This window comes from Numida meleagris, chromosome 6, assembly GCF_002078875.1.
Source record: "Numida meleagris isolate 19003 breed g44 Domestic line chromosome 6, NumMel1.0, whole genome shotgun sequence".
Taxonomy (NCBI): Eukaryota; Metazoa; Chordata; class Aves; order Galliformes; family Numididae; genus Numida; species Numida meleagris.
The window spans coordinates 46,032,840-46,047,035 of NC_034414.1; the positions used below are offsets into that span (position 1 = coordinate 46,032,840).

Sequence of the window (14,196 nt, forward strand, 5' to 3'; positions counted from 1 at the left end):
CCCCCCGGTAACAGCAATAGGATAAGAGGAATGGCCTCAAGTTGCACCAGGGGAGGGTCAGATTAGACAGCAGGAAGAATTTATTCTCAGAAAGAGTGGTGAGACATTCAAACAGGTTACTCAGGGAAGTGGTGGAGTCACTGTCCCTTGAGGTGTTAAGAGAAAGGGCAGATGTAGTACTTAGGGACATGGTTTAGCACGCAGTATTGGTGGTAGGTGGATGGACTAGATGATCTTAGAGGTCTTTTCCAAGCTTTATGATGTAATTGTCACAGGTTAGTTAATGCAATTCAAGGGGATTTTTTAAATTTTTTAAATATAGGACCAATACACTATATAGCTACAGAAATGATATTTTTATGGTATTCTTGTAACAAAAGATAAAAGGTCCAAGTTCAAGTACTAGTATCAAGTAAGACTTAACAAGCTCTGCCAGCCTACACCTATTTATTAAAAGGAGAGATTATTTCAGGGTCAATTTATGGCACAACAAAGGAAGGGAAGTAAAAGTTGTAGACAATTTGCAAACAAGCGAAGAAATAACTCAGTGCTTTACATACTCCTCTTCTGTCTTCAGTTGCATATAAATTTCAATCAGAAATCTACATCCTGAAAAATATAGCATTTCAAAGTGGCATTTGCACACATGTGACTTCTCAATGCCATGTTTGGCTGTATAACTTCTGCACATTACAGAGATTACATGTGCACAATAGGATTATTTACAAAACAAAATCTTAATTTTTAAAAAGTAGTGCTGTCATGTCAAAATTCACATCATCCTAACACATACCAGCAATGGAAATTCAGGAAAACAGAATTCAGTCTATATATGTATAATATAATACTCTAACCTACCAAGAAGTCATTGCTGTAAACAAATATTTACTGAGAGGTAAGAGCCCTTTCAAGTGAGTACTACTTGATGCTGAATATATACTTCCATTTAACTACCATTCAGTTCATACTAATTTTAAATGTCACTATTACGCAATGATACTACATTAGGATATTTCGATACAGGAATTTGGGTTTATTTTCAAAAGATTATTCTTAGAATGCCTGTGCTGTTAACACATTGAATACGGCTTACATACTGTATCTACAACATATTTCCATATAATTTATATGTAAACAGAATTTGTATTTCAAGCACCATTTAGTAAAATGAAACATCAATTTCTGCACTAAGTTGAAAGTCAAGTTTGGTCACCCTATCACACACTCATCCTGGGTATCAAAACAAATGTGTTACAACCAGTAGCATAAGCCATCTCCCATCCTTTGCTCCCTGTTTTTTTTTTTCCCCCTCAGCATCAGAAACAGCATGATAAAAAATTTTAAGGTGCATGAATAAAGGCCATTCCTGAAAAAGCTACAACATTCTGACAGACAGTCAAAAAGCATTTCAGAAGGAGCACCCACACAGACATAAATATTCATTCTTCGAAGAGCTACTTGCACAGAGGTCATTTCAGACTGCAGGAATGCAACTTACATACGTGGCACTCATTTTATGGCACCCAGATCGTCCCCATTCTCCTTTCTCCTAGACTCCGTTACAGCTCTTTGATACTGAAAGGGCAGAATGAAGGGTTGAGCTTGAAGAGGAAAAGATATTGCAGTAGAAATATAAAAGAAAACCTGTTTAACCCATTGTGATACTTTTAGGATAAAAACAGCGGCATAATCAGAAAGAGTATAAAACAAACCTAACATTAAAAAAAATAAAAAAGTTATTTATTTATCAAAAGACAAAATGGCAAAGCAAAAACCCTACCTCAAACATGAACTTGGAAACTACAAGTAAAACTAAAAGTAAAACCAGAAAGTGTTAGAAGGTCAGAATTACTCTGGAATCTTTCAGTGAATGTCAATCTACAGTACACTGGAGATTTTCTCTTTAATTGCTAAGCAATACATTTACAGATTTAGGTTTCTCCTGCAGAATGGGTCATTTCAAAAGTGGGCAGCAGGACCAGAAAGTTGACATCAAGTCACTCAACTTGTATTATGATTCATTCTTTAACTAAGATAAACAGAATTTAGTTTTTCCTCCCCAGCTGATCTCCTTTTTTTTTTTTTTGTATCTAGCAACTTATGAATACAACTTATTACTTTTTTCTATTTTTGTATTAGTACTGAAAAACTGGTTGATACTAGTTTTTGGCACCTTTTGTGCTCTCTATAGAATTTTTCAAAACAATTTTTTTTAAAATGCGAGTTACAGCTGCTACATGTGTATGTTTGACCGCATGAGTAATCTAAGTAATTTCAATACTGTTAATCTTGTAGTAGGAGTGCTATGATTTTTTACATTAGTGCCAACTTTTTGATATTTGCAGATTCCCTCTAAACTCTGAGCTCCAGCCAACCTTTCATCCCTGCTTCCAAAACTCCGAAATGAACCCTGCTTGCGCAACATCCACAGAATAAAATTGTAACGGAGACGTAGTGTTTTTACAGTAGAGGGGAAAAAATTACGATGTCATTTCTTCTCTTCTGTACTCAAGTGGTTTCTAGCAGATTCCAGAGACATATTCATAGCTGCTTGAAGCATGTCTTCTTCGCTCATATCACCTCCTAAAGAAAACAGATGTATATAAATTGTAATAAATGCACAGATTTAGTTTTCAACTGTAGTTAAATGCTTTCTTTGTTCCTTTTGTCCATACCTACCCTGTGCCAGCCAAACTAAACAACAAAAAGCAATGCCAGAACTCAAATGGTCTAATAGTTCACCCTGGAACAGCGTATTGCCATTCACAACAAAACAAACTTTTCAAGAAAGTGATCCTTTCCTTCAATGCCAAAAAGAGTAATGGCTGTGAAGCACAGTCTAAATTGCTGCTGGGGTGAGAAATAAGGCAGGGAAGGAAAGTTAGGAAGGAGGGTCCAACACATAGGTAAATAAATAATATATTCCAGTGTTGGAAAAAAGTTTGAAAAACAGTACCTGGATCAGCTTCCAGAGTGCTTGAGCTTATAATTGGTTTACCATGAAGGTTCAGGGTCAGATCTTGCTGCTGTAGCTGTTGTTGCTGTCTGAAATAATTAAAGATGTATAGAAGAGTAGAATTAACATCAGCATGTCTCCTGTATCAAGTCTATTTCATTGTTAAGGTGTATAAGCTGCTGTTTGAAAGATTAACCTGTCCATACCACCTAAAACCTCCTCAGCAGTTTCCTCTGCAAAGCTTCAGATATCCCAACATGATATTCCAAATTACACTCCTGTTTTCCTAGAATTCAGGCATTCTGTATTACTATCCTCATGCAAAACCTATCTCCTGTCTGCAGCATTTCTCCCTTATTTAAGTTTCCTCCATTACTGAGAAATAAAGACAAGTAAAGACTACAATAAGACCACAAATACGTGGCAAGGCAGCAGTCCAGAAAAGAAGAGTGAAGTATCATCTAGAAAATTTACATGATGTTCACTAGAGACAACGTTACCAGAAGTCTTAGAGGAAGAGTATTGTTCTTCAGGAAAATAATTATGGAAATTTACAGTAGTAGAATACTCTAACATTTATTTACTTTCCTTCCTAAGACTGATGGTACACTAATAACAGATCCCCTCTTCTTCACCGGTTTCATTTCTTAAGAAATGCATGGGAATAGCAAAATTCTAGTACTGCTATGAAAACAGGTTAATAGTTAAATTAAGCTGGACCTCAGAGGGAAACCCACCCACAGCCCAAAAGCACTGAACAATAAGACATTTACTTCCAAATGCAGTTTTAGTTTTCTATCAGCTACTTTACTTTTCAAAATATGCTTGTCTTCTCCTGCGCAGATCTTCTGAAGAAAGAGAGTCTGTCTGACTGGTGTGTGGCGGCTGAGAAACATTCTGTGGTAACAAGTTTGAGAACTCACTTTGACGACTACCTGAAATTAGAACAAGCCATATCCTACTAATTACAGAAAAATTACTTTTTCTTAATATAAAAACAAACAAAAAAACCCCAAACACATCACTCTTCAAACTTGATGGAAAGAGACTTGTTAATTAAAGCTAACCTAGGCTAACTTCACTGCCACTCTCTCTCCCTAGAATTGGTTCCTTTCCCTCCTGCGACCTTTTGCCTACTTGTTCTTGCCTCCTAATGATCAGTGTTAACATGGAAGTTGTAACTTTTCAAACAGTGAGAAGGAGATAGTTACAACAAAGTTGGGATTATCCTTCTATGCCTCAAAGCCAGTCTTTTCAGAGCTTGAAGCATGCTGAAAGCAGCTGACAGAAGCTGGTTTCAGTAGCTGCTAAAGCATGAGCAACATGAACACTGCAAGTAAAATTTAAATAAGCATTGTACCTTGCATGCTGAGTTGAATGGCTCTACGAAGATCAGCTTCTTCATCTTCCATATCAATTTCCTGCCTACTTAGAGCCAGAGCTCTTTGAAAATTCTCTTCATCTTCATCTAACATGCTTGTTCCATCAAAAGGATGGCTAACTTCTATAGCTTGGTCCACATCACTTCTGGGTAGCCTGTGAAGTCAATACACTTATGACATTCAAACGATAATCACGCTTACTTCTACTGTGAGATTTAAAGTAAGTAGTTTGTGCTGATTTACCTCTACTTATTTTTTGAACTTTGGCAAAAAGCGATCGTGATAATCAGATAAATATTTTCTTACTTCTATGCAAAAAAAGCATGAAAGAATTGCAAGTATAGTTCTCAGCTGTAAAAATGTAAATACTGAAACCTTGAACACATGCTTGTACATCGATGAGAACCTACTTCTCAGGAGAAACTTCAAAAGCAAGAGTGCTATTAACAAATACTCATTTTATTTGAACCTATTTCAAGAAAGATAGTTGCACTCTCAGATTAAAGTGCATGTGGTCTTTTCCTCAGGAATCTTTGATAACACTACAGCAAAAGATCCTCTGTAAACTATATATAGTTTCATATCACTGTCAAGTAGTTTACTGTTTTAATTACATCTGTTTACAACACCACCGTTTACTTTATGAAGTGAAGAAATAATAATGAATTCATTTTTCTAAATCAATTCCTCTGAAATCTTCTGTCCTATCATATGAAAAATTCCTTTGGCCAGTTTGGGTCAGCTATCCTGGTTGTGTTCCCTCCCAGCTCCTTGTGCCTCCCCACCCTAGCCCCTCACTGGCAGGACAGTATGAGAAGCTGAAATATCCTTGGCTCTGTGCAGCACTGCTCAGCAACAACTAAAACATTATCAACATCGTTCTTCTCCCAAAGCCAAAACATAACAGCATACCTTACACTATGAAGAAAATAAACTCTGTTCCAGCTGAAACCAGGTCATCTACTAATTTGGTTTTATAGCGTGCAACAGAACACATTGAACTTGAGGTACTTGTAATTACATCTTAAAGGTGTTGTCTCCGTGTAGGCATTAATCATGGAAACAATCCTTACTGAACGTTATTAAAAGGAAATCTGTTTACCTTACCTCTGGTCTCTTGACTGTGCAGTCTCTTCTCCAATTAGTTTTGGTCGCTGCACCTGCTGTACTCGAATCATCTGCAACAGCTGATCAGCCTCACAGTCTGGCAGGTCACCTTTTACTACAAATATGGAATAACCTGAAAAATAGAAATCGTAAGTCTACAGCATTAAGCTACATGCATATATTATCTGCAAAGCACACATATGGAATACAATGATGTGCAATTTATTAAAATATAAGACTCAAAACTCTCATTACAAGAACTTGGGTTATTTCACTATTTCAATAACAAAACTAAGGCTAGTTAACTAAATACATAAGTTCTAATAAATAATGATTACCTGCTTTCAATTAAAGAGATTTAACATCTGCAAGTTACTATTACCTTCCTGTTGTAATTGCGCCAAGAAAAGTGCAAGATATGTATCTGATATTAGTTCTGGACCCATCAAGAGAGAGTTCAAGTTAAACCACTGCAATTAAGAAAAAAGTTTGACAGAACAAATTAGCATAAAGATTACGCAGTAATCCATTCGTGTACAGTGTGGTCATTTTCTAAATATATTAAAATTATCAAGTAAAACAAATCATCAAATTAAAAGTCCATTGACGCACAATACCTATACTGCTCAAAGTTTCCCTTCAAAAACTCTTCAGCTAACAGGAAATCTGAAGCATGGAAATGACTGCATGCTCTCTACCATTTCTGAACACCGGTAGCAGGCAAACAGACTAAAACACAAATCTAAAGCTGGTAGAAGAATCACTTCAGGCATAGTTCCAAGATACTGCTTAATCTTCCTTTTAAAACTGTCCAGAGAGTCATGAAGAAAGAAGCCCTTCAAAAGTTAACGCTATCTTAATATATTAGTAGATACAGGAAACAGAAATTGAATTTACTCCATTAAATTAAACACGCTGTCTTTAATAGATGATGATACTGAAAACTGTTTTTACATATCTGGGAGGTAACTGTTGAATTCAAAAATTAAGAAAAATGAACTTTAAATTTAATATGCTGGTTATACAGTATCACATTACAATATCAGTCACTTGAGATAAATACATATACAGATTATTTCCAGATGCCTGAAGACAATTCATTTATATATAATACTTCCACTAGGGAGAAAATATACTCAATATGTAAGGCAAAATGGTCTACCTGTTGTTTTCCATTTATACAGCAATGAGTTTGAAGAATATTTTTTATATTCCATACCCTTCCAACATTACCCAATTTGAACTAGAATGCACCATTTCAAACAGAAGAGTTCTATCTCCACGATCACAAAAATGCATTTGTCTGCCCAAACTACCATATATGCACTTTCAAAACCTGCAGTCAGGGCCATTCTGTAATTCACCTGGCGAATTCAGAGTTTACTATCTACCATTCTTAAACTGTCTGTCAAAAGCCCCTTTTCCACTGAGATAAGGTAAAGAAAACAAACTGCATAGGAGTGGGAAAAGAATTAAAAGGTTATGTAAACATATGTGACAGAAAGATTACAGACAAACTTTTAGGAGTATGGGGGACAAAGATCTGGTGAACTAATTGTGCCTTAACTGTCACAGAAACGAAGCAGGTGAAAGCACTAAGTCAATCCATTTTGTCTCTCCCTTTTCACTACTCTCTAGATAGCAGAACCTTGTGTTTTCTTTGTTTGGCTACAAACTATGTGAGAAAACAAAATGCATTCCACCTCCAGTTAAATGTGTTTTAGGCTAGAATGGTATCACAAACAAGTTCCAGCTGACATGGCTATAATTCTAACAGGGAGCTTATTCAGCCCCTTAAAAGGCCATTCAGCCTTGTCAATTTCCAATACACCAAAAGAATGCCTGTAAACAAAATTCAGCCAAACTCTGAAACTGCACCAGAACTGTGGAGTTTAGTTTGCTTATTCACAGGCAAAATTCTATTTCCTTTAAACCAGATGACAACATAAGTAGCCACCACTTGGAAAATCAAATGAGTAAGAAGATTCCTGCCTGCTCTTTTAGAATTTAAAAGCTTATTTTATGGGACACTTTCTATGACAAAAACCTGACAACAACAAAAAACCGAACAACAACAACAAAAATCAACCCCAAAACACCACACCAGCTAATTTATGTTGCATAAGAGCTTATGCAGTATGATGCAGAACAATGATTGGCTACTGAAAGAAAGACTGCCCTGGCATTACAAGAGATCTGTGTCACTTGTGTTATTATTTAGGTACCATGCATTCATATGGCCATCCTTTACCTTTCATAGTTATTTCCTGCTTATAATACAGCTGCTTCACATAGGTTTCTACAGTAGCGAAAAGTTTGGATTCTACCTTCCCCAGCCTTATCCCTTGGATACCCTTAAATACCTGCAATTATTAATATTCACTAGTACAACAGAACTTTGAAATCACTTTTTTTTTTCCCTGTTATTTCTCACACAGAAAGAACAAGAGAACATAAGAGGTCACAAGGACTGCCTCGGCTACAACTTCCTACAGGACAGGTTCACTAGGGAACTGATCCTAGGATGTTTCCCCAAGCTAGAATTCAGGGGAAGCTGCCGGGCATTTCTGTGATATAACAAACATTTACTCATTTATTTATATTTACTATTAAACCACATTGCAGAAAAAGCCTGCAAAAGGCCAACACATGGTCTACTTGAAACCGCTTCTTCCACCCCCATTCTGAAGTCAATTTTTAAGTAAAAAAAGACAGTGTCACCTGTTTTCCTAACTTTCGAACTGTAAACCAGTGTTCCTTATAATTACAAATAAATGATTTTTCATTTCTGTAAAAAGAAAAACAAAAGGTATAGATAAAATTAAATAATATTGGAGTGCATATTAATGTTTTAAGTTCTTTGCCACCACTAGTTTAAACTTACAAAGCAAACTTTCAGTTATACAACTGTTGATTTGACGCTATAAAGTACTCATACTGCTTTTATAACTTAATTTCATAAATATTATGTCTTTTTCATTACATCAACATTACTGAAATCTCATATCTGTGATGCCACAGGTACTGAGATGTCACAAAGGCGCAGAGGAGAGGTGCTCACATACACTTTCAAATACAGAAAAATATCAAAGTATCAGGGTGTAAGAAAATAAAAATTAGAATGCAACAGAGCTGAAATACTGATTTTAAAGAAACAAATAACTGATTTTCAGTATTTTTCCTAAAATTAAAAGAAATCGTGCTAAAAAAAACCCCTAGTAATAACGATAACAAAGTCTTACATAGGGTCGATCCCAAGCCTCTGATACTCTGGGCTGTTGAAGAGGATTAGCTCTAAACCCCAAACTTTCAAGGCATTGCTTATAACCTGTCAAAACAAGCAAACAAAAAACCAACAGCACTTTTTGAGTCAAACCTAGCCAATCTAACTTGAGCAAGAGCAACCATTTTAGCCGCTACAAACACTTCCACTGTTCTCATAAATTTTTGATCTCAAAATCTTGCAGGTAAGATTAGGAATCACATTATTCAAAATGCCACTGTCATCAATCTACATGCAAATATAACATGCCTACCATATCTAAGGGGAAGTAACAAAGCTGTGGTTTAACTAAGACATGTTAATGAACTTACCGCTCCAGTCAAAGCTGTAATTTCACCTCCCACAAATACTGCCCATGTTGTCATCTCTCTGTTCTCCATTTACTGCTCTGTCTGCCCTCTCCTTGTAAGGCAATGTCATCTACCCCACAGTAACTACTTTGGATTTGCACCACTGGAATGTCACAGCATCTAGTCGGGTTCATTAGTACTGGCTTACTGCCAGCATTTTTAGGTTGACTACTCCAGTTTATTTTAAAGAGTTGTCCATCAAGGCTTGCTGATCAATCTAAAGTCTTTAAATTTGTTTATACAGTACTGCAAACAAATAGCAGTATAACAAAATCCTGGAAGTCATTATGTCTTAAGACTTCTAAATAATAATTCCCTCAACTTTTTTGAATATTCTAAGTGACTTCGATAGACAGTCAGCAAATCTGAAATTAAAAGGTAACTAACAAACTCTTGTTCAATAACTCTTTAAGCTACTTGCAATAATGCTGTAGGAAATTTTAAATCAACGATTCATCCTCCATTCAGTCAGCCAACTACATAGCAAGCAAGCTAAGCAGTGACAGCATATAAGGAAGCACTCCTTTCAGCTTCAGTTTTGCAGCAACACAATCAAAAATACATAAATGGCAAACTTTTAACTGCAGAAATACAGTCCTGTCCTACCACAAATGATAAGGAAGAGAAAGGCTGCCTTTCAAGGGATTTTGCAACACTGAGAAGCACCTGTGAAAGACAGAGACCACCAAAGGTGCAAAGTTTTGCTAACAGCTCCAGTCTAGACGCAAGCCCCAGTTTGGTGTTCAATACCACATTTTTGTTTTTGTTCTGGTTAAAGTTTTTCCTATTAGTTATTTTCCCATTATGTTCCTTTAAAAGCAAAACAAAGGAAAAAACTCCACAATTCTACAGTGCCTTGAGAGAATTGTAAAAACTGGATCGCAGATACTGCATCTTCTCCCATTCTGCAAATCACAGCAATAACCCTGTAACCTCTGCCAAAGACTTTACAGTCTATAATTTGAGAAGACAATCTCAAGTCTTTTTTCACCTGTAGCCCATAAAAAAAACAATCTGGAAAACAAGCTTACTGCTAGCAGGTGTGATTTCACAAGTGAGGGAGTCTATGCTTCTACTCTTTATTTAAAAACCCATAAACTGAACAAACACAAGTCACCACCACTCTTAATGTAGTATACTCTTAAGATTTAGAAGTCCAGCCCTTAATGCCATTACGCCTATGAAACAGAAACTAGATAAGAGTTCACTGCCATTTAAATTATATGACAGCACATACATTCCATAAAGAAAACAAAAATCTGCCAGTATAGAGCAATGCTTACTTGAATAGAGAAGAATCCACTGTCATCCATATTTACAGAAGGCTGCTGCTCAGTGTGAGGTTGGGGGAAGGAAAGTGAAAAGTTGTGTGAGCATAAAGGTTCAGAAAGAATTTCACTTAAAAAAAAATATAAGACTGCACATACATAAACCAACGACTAAATATGTTCTACTCTGTATGCTGATCACAACACCTAGATTTGCATTTTCATTAATAACTCAAACCTTTAAACTGCAAATACTTATTGCTTAAAGGACAGACAGGTACAGGAAATTGTTCCCATCTCTACCCTGGCTTACTGAAACAAATGGTAAATCTTACTCTCCTCCTTGCCATGCCTGACCTTCCCACCCTTAACATGAGGATAACGTAGCCTTTTCTAGAAGTACTGTAAAGCTGTACAAGTAACATTTAAAAATCTCAAACCTGAAATGCTTGAATGGAAATATCAACAAACTTCCACAACATCAGCACTAGGAAATGAACCTTCTGTAACTATGGAAAGCATACCAGGCCTTTGCCACACAGTATTAAATTTTAGGCAAACATCAAGCAACATCAAGTTAAGATTTTACCTGTAGAAATGTTCTATATTCTTCACTAGACACTCCTCCCTCTGCCATTCTCATTCTTTCTTCCTCATCCAACTGCTGTGCAATGGAGGATAACTCAACAGGACTAAAGTACTCTCCTTGTAGCAAATTATTCAGACAGTGCTGAGCACATAGTGAGCCTTCTTGCTAATATTGGAAAAAAAACAAAACAATGTCAAAAGTAATAACAAATAGATGTAAATGATGCGCGCTGCAAAAGCATTTGATGATTTTATTCTGGCAAACTTTTCCTCCAGTCCCCACTTCCCAGAATACTGTGTTTGTTGTTTTTTTTTTTCCAGATTTATTATAGCGTGAGCTCTAGAATACATTCCTCTGCTCTATAAATTCAATGGTGAAATAGAAAACAAACCTTATATTTCCAAGAAGAAAATAAATTCTAAGTGAAAATGTTTCGGAAAACAGCGTAAACATTGCCTGTGGCTCAATGAAGTCACACAAGTACTTTGCAACCATCAGGAGAATGGATTCTGTCCGCTTCAAATCATCACCATATGAAATGGGAAACTCACTGTTTTTTTTTTGTTGTTGTTGTTGTGTTTTTAAATCTCTAATTCCCAGTAACAAACATTCTCCATATGAGATGCTCTTGATCTTGGTTAAGCTTGTGTTCCCTGACAGGTGTGGCTATCAAAAATCTGCTTTCCACATGTGGCTAAAGAAAAGCAGAGCACTGAGTCTTTGAAAAACAGAACTTTACAGAAAGGGAGATTATAGTTTCCCATGAGAAGCAATCTTTCTCTAAAAAGTAACTAATGTACAAGTGCAAGACAAGCCTAACATCAGTTATAAAAAACAGCTTCTCTCTTTGTTTTAATCAATACTCGTTTACACTTACATTAAGAATGTGCATTAGAGCAAATGCATTGGAAACAAAACAAAATCCTTAAAGAATCAAAACCAGCCCCTCACCTCTGCCAAAACCCACAGAAAATAAGAATACAAGAGCATGCTTTGTAGGAATATTATTTAAACGTCCACACTTCCATCATACAGGCGAGGTGCACAAACCTCCTGCGGTCTCCCTTACAACAGGAGCCCTGAAACTTCAGATTACAATATCTTCTAAGGACATCACCACTCAACTGAGCACTGAGTTAAAGCTGGACCAGCTGTACAGCCATGGAACAACAGAATTTAGAAGCCTCATCCTCAACAGCTCCTCCAGCTCATGTTCAACCCATAACAAGAAATTCCAGACTAAACAGCAACCCTGTCCTGTTGGGAACACATTCCTGCTGCTGGTTGTGCGATACAACTAAAACAAGGGGACCTGCTCAAGAGTCACAGATTTTTTTCCACCAGAAGCATATGAAACAATTAGAAACAAATCAATCCTAGGATACCTTTGAAAAAAGGAGTCATATTATAGGCTTCAGCCCTAATTTATCTGAAAGGGCCTTTCTGTACTTGTACAGAAAAAAAATTCATCTTAAAACTAAAATAACAATCTGTACATGCTGCGAATGCATAAAACTGATCTCACGCTTCGTAATAAATGCTAACTGCAGTATTTTTGCGCAGAGAATACTGTATCTTCCCTAAATTTGAAATCCCCCCATTGAAACCCATCCTGATATCGACAGCTGTCCCACTTTAAGTGGTTTCAATCGCTCAGATCCTTTAAGAGAAAAGGCTTTTTTTTTTTTTTTTTTTTTTTTTTTTTACAGCAGAGGTTCAAATCTACAGTAGTCCTACTTTTTGCAACTGTCAATCCTTCCATTACAAATGCAACACTGCTTAGGGTCGTCATTTAGTTGAAGGTATACCAGTTCTTTGAATGTAGTACGCTTGATCATTTCAATTTCAGCAGTTTACTTTATCCCAAAACTACAAAGCAATTTACTGATAAACCTTTGTTTCCATTACCATGTTGGTACGTGCAAGGCTAGGCAAGACAAAAGGAAGATGCGCACTCTTGGTTAGAACTCATTTTCTAGTCCCAATTGGCAGGTGAGGTCACTGCAGCGTGGGTTATAATGGCTGAAATCCAACGCTTATCCTCTGAACAGCATCTGCTTGGCACAATAATGCTTGCCAAGTTTTGCTACCCAAATCCAGCTTGGAAGAACACTCTCCAGGTTCTACTGATATCGAAATAATAAAAATTGTACAGCTAACCCTCCTTATTTGCTAAATAAACCAACTACTATGCCTAAGAACAATGCATAAGAACTGATAGCGCCTATAACGCAATACAGGTGCAGAGACATTGGCAAAGTACGTGAAAAAGAAAACTATACTGTAATAACACAGGTACCCGTAGCTCGTACGTGTGAGCCCTGACAAAGCACAGCAGTTTCCAGAAGCGTTTGTTCTCCCAAACAGGAAGCGCCGCTCAGCGCGCAATAGCTCGGCTGTCCTAACAGCGTGCCGTTCCCGACGGGCGGCACACCCACACCGAGCAGCTTCGGAAATGAGCGGTGTCTGAGCGCACGGAACCCGCCCCACGTGCCGCTGCTCGCCTTCGTGCTCGGCCACAGCCGAGAAGCAGCAGCAGCTTTAAACCGTACCCGATCGTACCCAACAACGGCTACGGAAGACCCAACACTAGAAGTCACTGCATAAGGGGAAGCGCTGAGGCCCGGCCCTGCTCTGAATTCCCGAGTTCCGTTCCCCACAGAACCGGCCCGGAAGAGCAGGATCAGGACGAGAAGATCGCGCTGCTGCTGCTGCTGCTGCTGCCGCCGCTTCCCCCCACCAGAGGGGAGATGGGGCAGGGGCACGACGCGCCCCCGGGGGACCGGGGCTGCCCGGGGGCCAGTCGCATGGACGGGAGATACGAACACGGCCTCCACTAGAAGACATCCCCGGCCCCACCCCACCAGACGACCGAAGGCGCTGCATCTGCGGGACGCCTCACCGAAACGCCGGAGCCTCCCCCGACCACTCACTCACCCGCTCGTGGAAGATCGACTCCATGTTTATTGTCAACGGCACGGCCTCCGCCTCACATGACCCGCGCAGCCAATCGCAGCTGGCCTCAGCGCGGCCCCGCTGAGACAGGCCGCAGTAGCGCCCCCTAGCGGCCGGGAGGCCCCGCCAGCTCGGCGACACCCCGCGCCTGGCCGCGTTACTGGAGCAGCCGGAAACTCAGGTCCCTGCGGCACGCCTGTCTCCGCATGACGCTGAGTTAAAGCGTACTGCGTTAAGTACTCCCTTGAAGGCTAGTTCATAAATTAGCTGTAAACGCGTTAATTCCACACCATACAGATTAACAAC

General features: G+C 38.3%; 1 protein-coding gene across 3 annotated transcripts; it reads right to left on the reverse strand.

The window, feature by feature from the left end:
* On the reverse strand, positions 1,011-14,071 carry ATXN3 (ataxin 3). Of its 3 annotated transcripts, none has more exons than XM_021403729.1 (11): positions 13,873-14,003; positions 10,936-11,100; positions 10,362-10,406; positions 8,688-8,773; positions 8,167-8,233; positions 5,828-5,915; positions 5,446-5,578; positions 4,317-4,492; positions 3,768-3,891; positions 2,957-3,045; positions 1,011-2,583 (listed from the first exon to the last, which is right to left on the reverse strand). In XM_021403729.1, exons 1-11 carry the CDS (start codon positions 13,894-13,896, stop codon positions 2,489-2,491), a joined length of 1,092 nt encoding a protein of 363 aa, XP_021259404.1. In that variant the 5' UTR covers positions 13,897-14,003; the 3' UTR covers positions 1,011-2,488. The 3 variants fall into 3 exon arrangements, 2 of the variants coding, with proteins under 2 accessions (XP_021259404.1, XP_021259405.1); XM_021403730.1 differs by having other exon boundaries at positions 13,838-13,874; XR_002440878.1 differs by having other exon boundaries at positions 2,531-2,583; positions 3,730-3,891; positions 13,873-14,071.

Bases quoted from the DNA above. Each gene is read 5' to 3' on its own strand.
- ATXN3 (XM_021403729.1), bottom strand. From the start codon at position 13,896: ATGGAGTCGATCTTCCACGAGCGG. The intron at 8,774-10,361 runs GTAAGCATTGCT...TTGTTTTGACAG, and splicing joins GTGGATTCTTCTCTATTCAA to GTTATAAGCAATGCCTTGAA. The intron at 5,916-8,166 runs GTGACACTGTCT...TCTTAATTGCAG, and splicing joins TTCGAAAGTTAGGAAAACAG to TGGTTTAACTTGAACTCTCT.